Source organism: Lupinus angustifolius, chromosome LG19, assembly GCF_001865875.1.
Source record: "Lupinus angustifolius cultivar Tanjil chromosome LG19, LupAngTanjil_v1.0, whole genome shotgun sequence".
NCBI classification, from domain to species: domain Eukaryota; kingdom Viridiplantae; phylum Streptophyta; class Magnoliopsida; order Fabales; family Fabaceae; genus Lupinus; species Lupinus angustifolius.
In genome coordinates, this window is record NC_032027.1 from 14,181,371 (window position 1) to 14,193,822 (window position 12,452).

Sequence of the window (12,452 nt, forward strand, 5' to 3'; positions counted from 1 at the left end):
GTTTAACTATAAATAGACATTCTAAGTCCTTATTTGATCACATAAAAGAACGTGTTCTGCAATGTTAGCAAAGAACTGAGCAACACACAAATCATTAATATCAAATTCTTTGCTTGTTGCTCCTTTCTTTGCTTTGCTAACAGTACCGAAGACTTTTTTTTGTTCTACACAACATGTTTAAGTGCCAAAGAAGAATGAATTTTGCTCTTATACCATATTGGAATTCAGTGAGGAGATTGAAAATAAACTTTATTGATTGAAACTGAGCAAGGAATTTTGAATGAGTTTACAAAAGAACCATACTTGAAAAGCTAACTAAGTGGATAAATAATTAATTAACTGAATCATTTAATACATATGTACTTTATTTAAATACTAGGATTTTAATTTTTGAAATCTTCACTTAAAGATCGTTTTACCGAGCCATAAGCTCCAGCACAAAAATTATGTGAACAATTTATTAAAGATAAATAATATTAAAATTGAGAAAAGCACTTGTATATGTTTTAAGAAACTATACATTCACAATTATATATTGGGCCAGTAGAATATAAAATAAAAATTGTTACTTGCATATGACTGAAAATAATAAGTTCAGTACTGTAATGGTACTTGCATTACAAATGTAAATATAAAAAAAATGAAAAGATCAGCAATTACCGCATTCAAAGTAATGTGTTTATCTAAAATATTTTTAACTTTTTAAGCCTTTTTTTAAGCCTACATTAATGGCAACTACTATGATGAGTACTTTTAGCAATTTTACTAAAAAGGGAAAAATAGATTCCACTATCCAACATTGGTGATATTGATTTGACTTAATTTTATTTAGAGTTTAATACTTGTGCAGTAGCAATATAAACTTTTCTAATATCTTATATCAATGTTTCATTATTTATATGAATTAATTTTACGTAAGAATCAATAACATTAATATATGTATAACTAATAATAGATTACAATAAATATCATGTATACTTTCACTCATATCCTATTTTCTTTTATAGTTTTTCATTTTAAAAGTTAGACTTGCTTAATGCTATGGAAGTTTTTGAAGATATGGAATGATAAGGGTAAGTTTCCTATTCTCTTCCATCTTGTTGGCTCCAACTTAAATTGAAAAGGAAAGAACTTTAACAATTTGGGAGAGTTCTATTCCATTCAATTAATTAAACAATTTCCAAATAATGATAACAAACACTAAAAAGATTGTTTATCACGATTCAGTCTTTGCTTATTAAATGATTTAGAAAATTTCTCACTGCCTAAAACTAATATCAATTTATAATTTAATATGAACATAAAATGTAATCCTTTTATTTCTATTTACCATTGTACTGAGCACCTACAAATATCCACCGGTCCTTGTTGAAACTAGAAACTACTTTAACTTAATTATCATCATCCTCTTTGGCAACAATTAATGCCCACACAATAGAAATCTCAGCAACATTTTTTTAAAGGCAAAGGTGAGAGAGCATCGACTATATATTGATTAAGAACAACATTACAAGAATGATTAGATTACAAGTTCCTAAATATGTAGCTAGGCATCCCGATCCAATTTCTAACAAATTTATGATTAAGGAAAGTTGGCATTACATTCCACCAAGTAATATATGTTGGCATCTCAGCAGCATACTGATAGTATGGCAGCTACAAGTGCTAGTGTGGCCTCACTTGTAGGTAATAAGTTTATGGATTGGTTGATAGACACTGGAGCCATGCACTGATTATATTACTTAAGATATAAGTAGTTTGATCAATCCGAGATCTATTGCTCCTGTCACAATTACCTTACCTAATGGAGATAAAGTTAACACCTCCATTTGTGGCACTATTGCTTTGTCACATGCTCTGATCTTGTTTGATGTGTTATATGTTCCTAAGTTTCATCTCAATCTAATTTCAGTAACCAAGTTGACTCAATCTCATAATTGTCACTTAATTTTCAATCTTAACTCTTGTGTCATTATCCAATATACTATCAAGAAAGTGATTGGTATAACTAGCTTGAAACATGGCTTGTTTGTCATCAATCCTCTGCCCAAAGATCATTCTTGTGTTTCTGTCTCTCAGTCCTCTTCTGCCTATACTAATGATTTTAGCATTTGGCATATAAGGTTTGGCCATGCTCCCTTATCATCAATAAAGGTTATGTCTAGTCAATTTTCTTGTATTCCCCTTTGTAATTGATAGACAAAATGTTGCTTGTGATGTTTGTCATGGTTCTAGACAAAGAAGATTGTCTTTCTGTAATAGTATTACACATTCAAATAAAGTTTTCCAGTTGTTACATGTTAATATATGAGGCTCTTATTCTATTACTTACAGCTTTGGTCATAACTATTTTCTTACTATTGTCGATGATTTCATAAGGTTTACTTGGGTTATAATGATGAAAGCTAAGGAGTGAACTAAAAAGCATCAACCCAACATATACCATTGAGTAAAATTTGCCCTTAAACATAAAAACCTAACATATAACATTGATGAAACTTTTTGATGAGAAAAAATGTTGAATCGATAACTCTATATTTTATAAATAATTATTTCAGTCCATGTATATTGTTTCCTAATATATACAAGGGCATATTTTGATCTAAAATTCAGAGGGACAATGATATTTAATTATAATTTATAACTAAAATTAATTGATTAACAATAAAACATAAATAAATATATACAATTGTTTCAAAGTTTTAACTACATAACAATAATTAACAATTAAAGATGTTAAAAAATGTACATTCATTTAAAGTATTGTTGCTCATTCTTTTAAAGACTTAAATTAATTGAAGATTGAATCATAGGTAAAATATCAATTATTTCATTTTCAATATAAATTATCATGTTGTTAGTAAGAAATTCATCTTGATTAATGATTGAACAAATTCATATTTTTGGCAAGATATTTGGATGGGGAATCGAAGTTTGAAGGAGGTTTTCCCTAGAATTTTCGCGTTAGCTTTGAATAGAAGGGAGGTAGTGGCTGAGTGTGGTTCCTGGATTGGTGACAAATGGGTTTGGGGAAATTCCTTTTCTTCGGGAACTTCTTGATAGTGAAAGGGTTTGGGTTAGAAGCATGACTAATTCGTTGGAGCATCACTTTTGCATAAGGAATAGAGAGGATAAGTGGTGTTGGAGTACTGAATGTTCTTGAGTTTACTATGTGTATTCCGCTTATCCCATCTAGTTTGACCAAACTCCTATTCTATCAGGTAACCCTTTAACAAAATCTTGGTTAAATTGTGTGCCATAAAAAAATTGTTGTTTTGTTTGGAAACTACTTAGAGGAAGACTTCTTTTAAGGGTTGAGTTGTTTAAAATGAATGTAATTCTTAGTAGTGTGGATAAAAAGTGTGCTATTTGCAAAAAGGAAGATAAAACTGTTGAACGCCGTTTTCTTAATTGTGAGTTTGCTTCCTCTGTTTGGGATGAGGTTTATTCTTGGCTTCAAGTGGTTGCTATAAGACCTTCCTCAATTGTTGAGTCATTGAATATGCATGATGATATTTGTAACAATGTTAACGGTAATAAGTTATGGATGATGGTGTGGTCCATATGAGCGATGAGGAATGAGTTAATCTTCTCTAATAAGAAGGTGAACTATGTGCATATTATGGATTTTATCCAAGCTAGATCTTGGACTTGGTTTAATTCAAAAGGTGGTCCAATTTCTTGGCTTTTCCTAAAATGGTGTAATGACCCTAGATCTTGTATTAGGTTAGCACCTATTATGCTTCTTTAATACAATTTGCTTATAAAAAAGGTATGATATAACATAAATTCAGAATATATCAACAATATTTATAACTATACCCCAATATGGAGCAATGATATTGAAATATCAAATTATCAAAGAATATAGCATAAATACTATATTGATGAAAATAACTTACAAACACTATATGAATTCATGAGGGATAAGGAGAATCATGTCAAACATTATGTAGATTTAAGGAGATAAATTATCTTCTAATACGAGGAGATACTTTATTCTCTAAATATAATGTCTACCTAGATTTTTCCATCATCATGAAGTCACTTATCCATGCTTATTATCTTCCGGTGCCAAGTGGCATGCAAGACAAATGTTTATGTTGGATTTTCATGAGTATACGTGATTAAGAAGTTAATCATGGACAATGGCTTAAATTACGATTAGGTGTTATTCCTTTAGATTAATATGATGGTTCCTTATAACAAGTCTTAGTTTTCAAATTAAATATTGGTTACTAAGTTAGTACGAGTGTACCTAATTTGAATCAGTCCAAAATTTGTGGAACTTTTTTTAATTAATTATAAAATTTATTTCGTAAAGTAATAAAATAATAAGTTTATAAGGATTATTAAGATTAAGTATTATCTCTAAATTTTTTTTTTAATAAAAAATGGTAGGATAATATCTAAGATAGAGCTTATGAGTTAATTACAATCACCTATTAAAATAACATTAAAATATAAAACGGGAAAATTAGTAACAAAATAAGGATGGGAGGATAATTATTGATATTTGTCTCAAAATAGAATTAACAAATTTTGATTATATATAAGTAGGAGTGGTTATCACATTGTTAAATGACTACTTGTCAAGTTTAAGTATAAATAGACCTTTTAAGTCCATAGTTAACCGCACTTAAAAAAGTCTTCTACAATGTTGACAAAGAAACGAGTAACATATAAAGCAACAATTTCAGACTTTTTGTTTGTTGTTGTTTTCTTTCTTTCCATTGTAGGAGACTTTTTTTGTTATTTTACACAACATGCTTAAGTGCCAAAGAACAATGAATTTTTGCTCTCATACCAAAATACATTCACAATTATATATTGAGCCTATAGAATGGTAGAACCCATGTATATTATCAGCAATTACAGCATACAAAGTGGTGTGTTTATCTAAATTATTTTGTAAATGTCTTCCGTCAAACTACAGTTGTTATATGGATACATTATTTGCGAAACTTCATGTTATTAGTGTCACCATTATAAATATGGTAATAATTTTGTTTAAAATTATTTTAATGATACATCACTTGTATATAATTTCTAAAAATTATATTAATCATTCAAATAATACTCATGTGATATTACATGTAAGGATGTTTATGGAGGTAATTTTCTTCATATGAAATTTTTTGAGGCATGTCAAACAACACTTACAAAATAAACCTTTTATTATGCCTACATTAATGGCAACCATTATGATGAGTACTTTTAGCAATTTCACTAAAATGGAAAAAATAGATTTTTTTATAAGGCTGATGGTGCTATAGCACCACCTATTTCATATAAAAGCCAAGACAATACAAATAGGAGAAAAATAGAGAGAAAAGAAAAATAGAGAATAGAAAACCAAAGAGAAGGACATTAGAAGTTTATAAATCTATAGCTAGGCAATCCCAAAGCATTACTAGCAAGATCATATTGGATAAAATGAGGCGTTGAGTTCCACTAAGTCGTTGATTTAGATCTGATTCCAACGTTTGTTAGTTTGTCAGCATAAAAATTTCCCTCCGTAAAGATATGAGTAACTTTGAAGTTCATTTTTAATATGATGGTTCTGGACCTGTTCCACCTATTCTGAAGCTTTCAAGGCACCGAGAATTGGTCTTCAAAAAGGTATTTATGAATTTGTTGCACCTTTTTTTAATTAATTATAAAATTTATTTAGTAAAGTAATAAAATAATAACTTTATAGGGATTGTTAAGATTAAGTATTTTCTCTAAATTTTGTTCTTTTACAAAAAATGACAAGATAATATCTAAGATAGAGTTTATGAGTCAGTTACAACCATCTATTAAAATAGAAAAAGAAAATTAGTATTAAATTAAGGATGAGAAGATAATATTTGATGCTTCTATCTAAATAACAACTTATATTATTCATAACAAATTTTGGTTTACATATAAGTGGAAGTGGTTATCATGTTGAATGAGTACTTATCAAGTTTAAGTATAAATAGACTTTCTAAGTCTTCAGTTAGCCACACATAAAGAAGTCTTATGCAATGTTGATAGAGAAATGAGGAACAATATAAGACATTTTGTTTGTTGCTCCTTTCTTTGTTTATATTGCAAGAGACTTTTTTTGTTGTTGTTTTAGCTTAAATGCCAAAGAATAATTAATTTTGCTCTCATAACATAAAGTGGTATGTTTATTTAAATTATTTTTTAAATGTCCTCCGTTAAACTACACTTGTTATATGGATACATGATTTACAAAACTTCATGTTAGTAGTGTCACCGTCATAAACATGCTAATATTTTTGTTTAAAATTATCTTCATGTGGTATTACATGTAATTATGTAAGCATGTTTTTGGAGGTAATGTTCTTCATAGAATTTTTTTGAGGCATGTCAAAGAACCCTTACAAAATTAACCTTTTCTTATATTATAGCCTGCATTAAATGGTGAGTACTTTTAGCAATTTCACCACAAAATTTGCTAATATTGATTTGATTTAATTATATATAGAGTTTAATACTTGTGCAATAGTAATATAATGCTTTTTAATACCTTATATTGGTGTTTCATTATTTATATGAATTAAATAACAGTTTACAATAAATATCATTTATACTTTCACTCATATCCTATTTTCTTTTACAGTTTTTTCATTTTAAAAGTTAGGCTTCCTTAGTGCTATGGAAGTTTTTGAGGATATGGAATGAAAAGGGTAAGTTTCCTATTCTGTTCCATTTTGTTGGCTCCATCTTAAATTAAAAAGGAATGAATTTTGACAATTTGGAAGAGTTCTATTCCATTCCACTAATATAAGTATAAAACAATTTCCAAACAAATATTAACAAAATTTGTTTATTACCATAATTCACTCTTTGCTTATAAAATGATCTGGAAATTTTCCCCCTTAGGATGAAAAAATATTAAACCTCTTGGCCAATTTCTCATTGCCTACAGATAAATATCAATTTATAATTCAATATGGACATAAAATGTGATCCTTTTATAGTTTTATTTCTATCTACCATTGAAATAAACACCTACAAATATTCACCAATCCTTGTTGAAAGTAGAAACTACTTTAACTTATCATCACCCTCTTGGACAACAATTAATCAAAAGACAAGTACAACAACTAATCTATCTCTCACAAGCTATAAATAAACATGATCCAACCCAATTATCAGGACTTCAAATAATCTCTAATCTATCCACAATATCAAAATAGTAGTGAGTAATGCCCACACAATAGAAATCCCAGCAACATAATTGGTAGATTATTTGTCTAAATCACTTCAATTTATACATTTGACTTGCTTCATCTTGCAACCTCCCTACTACACAAAACTTATACCTACCTACGGGGTTGCCACGGTCGGGGCGAAGCAATAGCAAGATTCCTGAGGCTGCTGTGGGTTGGAGATTGGTATCATGATACACATATATTAACAGATCCCTGCAGTCTTTGTTTCAGTAGCTTAGGATGTTCTATCAGATGGCTCAAGATCATTTTTATCAGAATTGAGACTGACATTGGTGAGCGAGTTTTCAGTTGATGAGTCCTTCTTCTGTTGATCCTCATCTTTCTTCGCATTCAGAAACCGACCTCCACATCCTCTTGCTCTTCTCAGTGCATGCAAATGCCGAGATTCATGCAGGTATGGCTGAAATATTTGTTTAAAGATCAAGTAAGTACACCGATAAACGATGCATGGGAGCGTGCGAGTCAAATAAATCTATTGAGACACAAGAAATTCAATATCAACATCAAATAGTAGTAGCAGCTGACAACACAACTTACAGGAACCTTCTTCCCTTCCTTTTCCTCTTATTAATAATTGCTTTTTCTTTACCAACTTTTAGCATCATCAGAAAGAACCAGATAGGGATAATGATATACCTTCCGGTTCCTTATAGCTTTATTTTCTGATTCAGCTTTAGCACGGGACTGCCTACGCCTTAATATACCATGATACTGTTTGGCATTGACAAACACGGGCTCCTCAACTGCATCAGTTGGCAAAGGAACACCGGGTTGTTGCATTCCCATTAACTGAAGATGGACCTGACACAAGATACGGTTCAATAACATGAGGAACAGAAAAAGATTTTTACAAGAAGCTATAATACTACAAACACTAAAGTTTTAAAAAGAAAATTAGAGTAAACCATTGGCTGTCCACCATAGATTTGTGGGGGTCCTGGGGGATGAGGTTGTGTCTCGTAGGGAGCAAAGATACTTCTGTAGTACGGGTCCGGATATGGATAAGCAGGTGGTCCCTTCAATTAGATACAAAATCAGGAGATATCAGCACATTGCAACAATTTCAAGTTCTAAAATAAAACGAAACAGAAAAAACAGCACAAAAAGGGCAGCCTAGTGCACGATTCTCCCACCTAGCGGGGTATGGGAGGGTAAATGTATGTAGCTTGACCCTCATAAGCAAAGAGGTTGTCTCTAACCTCCAGGATTTGAACCCATGACCTTCAGGTCAAAAGGTAAGCAACCATATCATTGTACCGAGACTGACCCTCTACATAAAAACCAACACTTATAGCAAAAAGGTTAGATATTCAGGGGGGTGAAGTAATACAATCGCCTGACCAAGTCTTAACAGCCACTTCTTACTTCATTGACATCACATCAAGATAACAACTGGCACCAGAACTTGCTCAGGCAATCACTCATTAACCTTCAATTGCCAGGGCAAAACAACTCTGGTTACATGATGAAGTCAACCTCAAAAGAAACTTAATTTATACAACAAAACTGCAGATTGTAATGTGATTAAAAAATGTTTGTGAGATCAGAAGTCTTTAAAGCCATGCCGGGCTAAATTAAGTGCTGATAAGAAAAGCAGTTTCTAAACTCTTTCCAGAATATTCCAACAAGAATCCTTTTCATATATAAAAATAAATAAATAAAATTTTCATACTAGCTTGTTAAAGGGCAAGGGGAAATTCCTGCCTTCACAGTCCATACAGGGAGTGCTAAGAGCTAAGGTGACTTATTCAAGAATAAGAGCAAGAGTAAACTTGTGCGAACAAATTTCATCAACACTAGACATTAGATAATATTTAGAATCATTTTTCTCCAATGAAATGACTGTCTTATATGAAACAAAGCATCCCTGAGAACTTATTGATTTAATTAAATACTAAGATGCCAGCTTCTATGATTAGAGAGCACTGAGGATGGAAAACCATATTTTCTTTTTTAAGACAAAATGAAAAGGAAGCACATACCATTGCATGCCCAGTTCCGAGCGGCGGAGGTGTTCCATACTGAACATCCTGTGTGCCAATACCCAATTGAGAAATTCCATTTGAAGATAAAGACTGCATCTGTGATTCTGGTTGCTGCTGGCCATCGGCTTCGTTATCTAGACAACAATTTATTAAATGACTTCAGGCTTCAGATATTTTTTTTGTGCTTTTTATTTTTTGTTGGGGTGGAAGGGGGGGATAGAACTAGCAAAAGGCATTTGTCTAAGCGAAAGAGCAACCTTCAGATAGCATGGCAAATAATCTCAACTAAAAATTTACAAGATACAACAAGAACAATTTCTTTCCCTCTAAGTAGGATTAGTGACATGAGTCAAACAATGTTGTTGTGGTCAATCATAGACTATGTCTTCAGAAAGGCCATTTTAAGTCTACATATTTTTAATGGTTTGGCAATCCACATAAATTTTCTTGGTCTCTCTCTACTTCTAACTACAAGATTATACTCCACTTGATCTAATCTTCTTACTAGGACATAACAGGAGGGTCGCTTAAAACACCAATCTTAAAACTTCCAGAGTCTTTCAAAATCAGACACACTGGTCATTAAAACTTTCACGCTAGCATGATACTTATATGAACACCCTTGCTACTAGCACAATTAGCTCACCTAGAATCCATGTCAACGTGCTAATTTCTGTTTTTCTTCAGTTAATGTTCACATTAGACAAGAAAATGCAACATAGGCTTTTCATTGTTCACTGAACTAGGGTTTAAAAAAATATGGGCCACACAGTAGTTGGGTTGACCAATCATGACTTCTATGTGGGATTTAAAAAATGGGCCACACAGAAGTTGTGTTGGCCGTCACGACTTCTGTGTAAAAAAATTATTAGAAATGAGAACAGTAACCTGTATTAATTACACGGTTAATATGTAAACGCATTTTATCGGACGGATATAATATGCATGCAAACTATTTAACCTTTCCTACATTAGACCAAGCCGAAAAAATACCTGTGAGGTCATGAGTAGAAGTCATGGTTTCCTTATTCACATGCAACAGTGTCCAAATCTGGAAGCAGAACAAACGTTGTCACAACAGAACTTATGAGTATTTCAGCTACATACTAGGTAAAGAAAACAGAGTCAGGAAAAAACAAATGAAGAAAATTACCAGAAGCTAATAGTCTATTGCAATTGTTGTTGAAAGAGATAAAAGAACACTAATCATTTGGCTATCCTAATGTTAATAGGCCCACACAACCAGAAAATGAAAATAGGTATAGAGCCAGGCAAATACATAACGGTGTAAGAAAATATTATGTTGGTGAACAAAGTACCAAGTAGATGCAATCAAGGAAACACAAACATGACGTGAGGCACAAACATGACGCGAGGCACAAATAGGTGATGACACGGACATGGAGATGCAACACAAGAAATATAAAATGTTAGAGTGTGCTATTGTGAAGTGTCTGTGCTTCCTTGATTACAACTGTTGTTATTATTGTTCATCAGCTCTCTTAGCACAAGTAGAAGGAATAAAGATAAAAATAACAACTACAGAACAACAACTTCAAAGAGAAAAAAGAAAGCCACAAGGACCATGCCTCAAACATGTATTTGCATACTAGTTTAGTATGCCTGTGTAATCAATCACTTAATGTAACAACTTTTATTCCAGCTAAGGGAGTATTGAGTATAGCAAGTGATTCAATTTTGATGTTCTAATGGAATATAAGTAGAGTACACTAAATGGGACTTAATGATTCAATCCACTATCATGCATTCAAACTGTTTAAGAAGCATCAATTAATAATAACTTTCAGAATAAGAGACATTTTACTATTAGGGATAACAATGGATGGATGATATGGATTTAAGATTGCTTAGATTATAGTATATGGTTAACAAAACAGACCAAGCATTAAAAAAATTAAAAACAATGCATCATTCCAACAAAACTGTGTTAATCTGATCAAGAGAAATCAGTGCATACAATTACAGAAGGAGAGAACATAACATATGAATCCCATTTTCAAAAAACAAATTGGCGATTATAACTTTGAAAACAAAATTAGTGACAGAAATCATACTTAGTGACTATTTCTAAGCTGTTACTAAGAAACCTGATACAAATAGAAGCTAAAAATCAAAGAATCACAAACATAACCAATAAAACAAAGAAGTTCATAATAAGCACAAATTAAATTTTTCCCAAAAATTGCATATCCGTTTCAAAAACAACTTCGAAAATCAAAATTCTCAAAACTGTGACAGATAACGGAGAAGGAGATGACCATGTAACAATCAAAATAAAAAAACCTTTTTTTTTTGTTTTTCATACTATTAACCCATGTTTTGTTGGGACAAATTTAACATGTAAATGGGTGAAAGTGAGAAAAAAAAAAGGAAAGGGTCGAAAACCCAGAAACAAAAACCCAAAAAGATTCCAAATTGGGAAGTTTTATTGTTGAACTCAGTTTCAATGCATCAAAACAAAAAAACGAAGATAATTGAGAACAGGGAATCGAAATTAACCTTAAGGGAAGGGTAATTTTGGTAATTAAGAGAGTGTTGAATTGGTGTGGTTGAGAGAGAAAGGAAAAGAATGGTGTAAGTGTAGTGTGTGAGAAACAGAGAAAAATGAAAATAATAATTGGGAAGAAGAGACTCTTTTTCATAATATAATAATAAAAATAATAATATCTGAAGAAGAAGTGTGTAGCAGTGGCAGCTGCCACCTATCCATGGGACACCTAGCCAAACTATAATAACTCATAAATCACTAATATTTAATCACTTAATCCAACCTTTATTCTAATGACTCATTAAACCATTTTCTTCACGTTAGATTAGTAGTGTAAGACATCACTGAATCTCTAAGGTTAATGATTTAATTTTTTAGAGTGATATTTGTTGAAAAGGACAGCGGCAAACTCAAAAAAGATTAATTCATTATCCAAAAAAAGTAAAATATCATTGGTAGTACAAAAAAAATTATTTTCATCCCAACTATAAAGGATATAATAAATTATAATTTCTCTAACTTATTATTTTATAGAGCTACATTTTTTTTTATATTTTTTGAATGGATTCATCAAGCTCAATTAATATATATTTCAATTTAGTGTATCTAACTCACAACCATTTATAATGTATTTTTGTTATCTCACTCTATGGATTAATCTATTTTGGAGAATATCAGACCATATGAGAAATATCACTTTCATTCTTATTTGAGTTTCATATATTATTT

At 31.2% G+C, this 12,452-nt stretch overlaps 1 protein-coding gene across 2 annotated transcripts; it reads right to left on the reverse strand.

Moving 5' to 3' along the window:
- On the reverse strand, window positions 6,951-11,886 carry LOC109334856 (nuclear transcription factor Y subunit A-7-like). Of its 2 annotated transcripts, none has more exons than XM_019570844.1 (6): window positions 11,735-11,886; window positions 10,208-10,265; window positions 9,212-9,348; window positions 8,135-8,245; window positions 7,866-8,030; window positions 6,951-7,629 (listed from the first exon to the last, which is right to left on the reverse strand). In XM_019570844.1, exons 2-6 carry the CDS (start codon window positions 10,230-10,232, stop codon window positions 7,444-7,446), a joined length of 624 nt encoding a protein of 207 aa, XP_019426389.1. In that variant the 5' UTR covers window positions 10,233-10,265; window positions 11,735-11,886; the 3' UTR covers window positions 6,951-7,443. The 2 variants fall into 2 exon arrangements, with proteins under 2 accessions (XP_019426389.1, XP_019426388.1); XM_019570843.1 differs by lacking the exon at window positions 11,735-11,886 and adding an exon at window positions 10,368-10,433.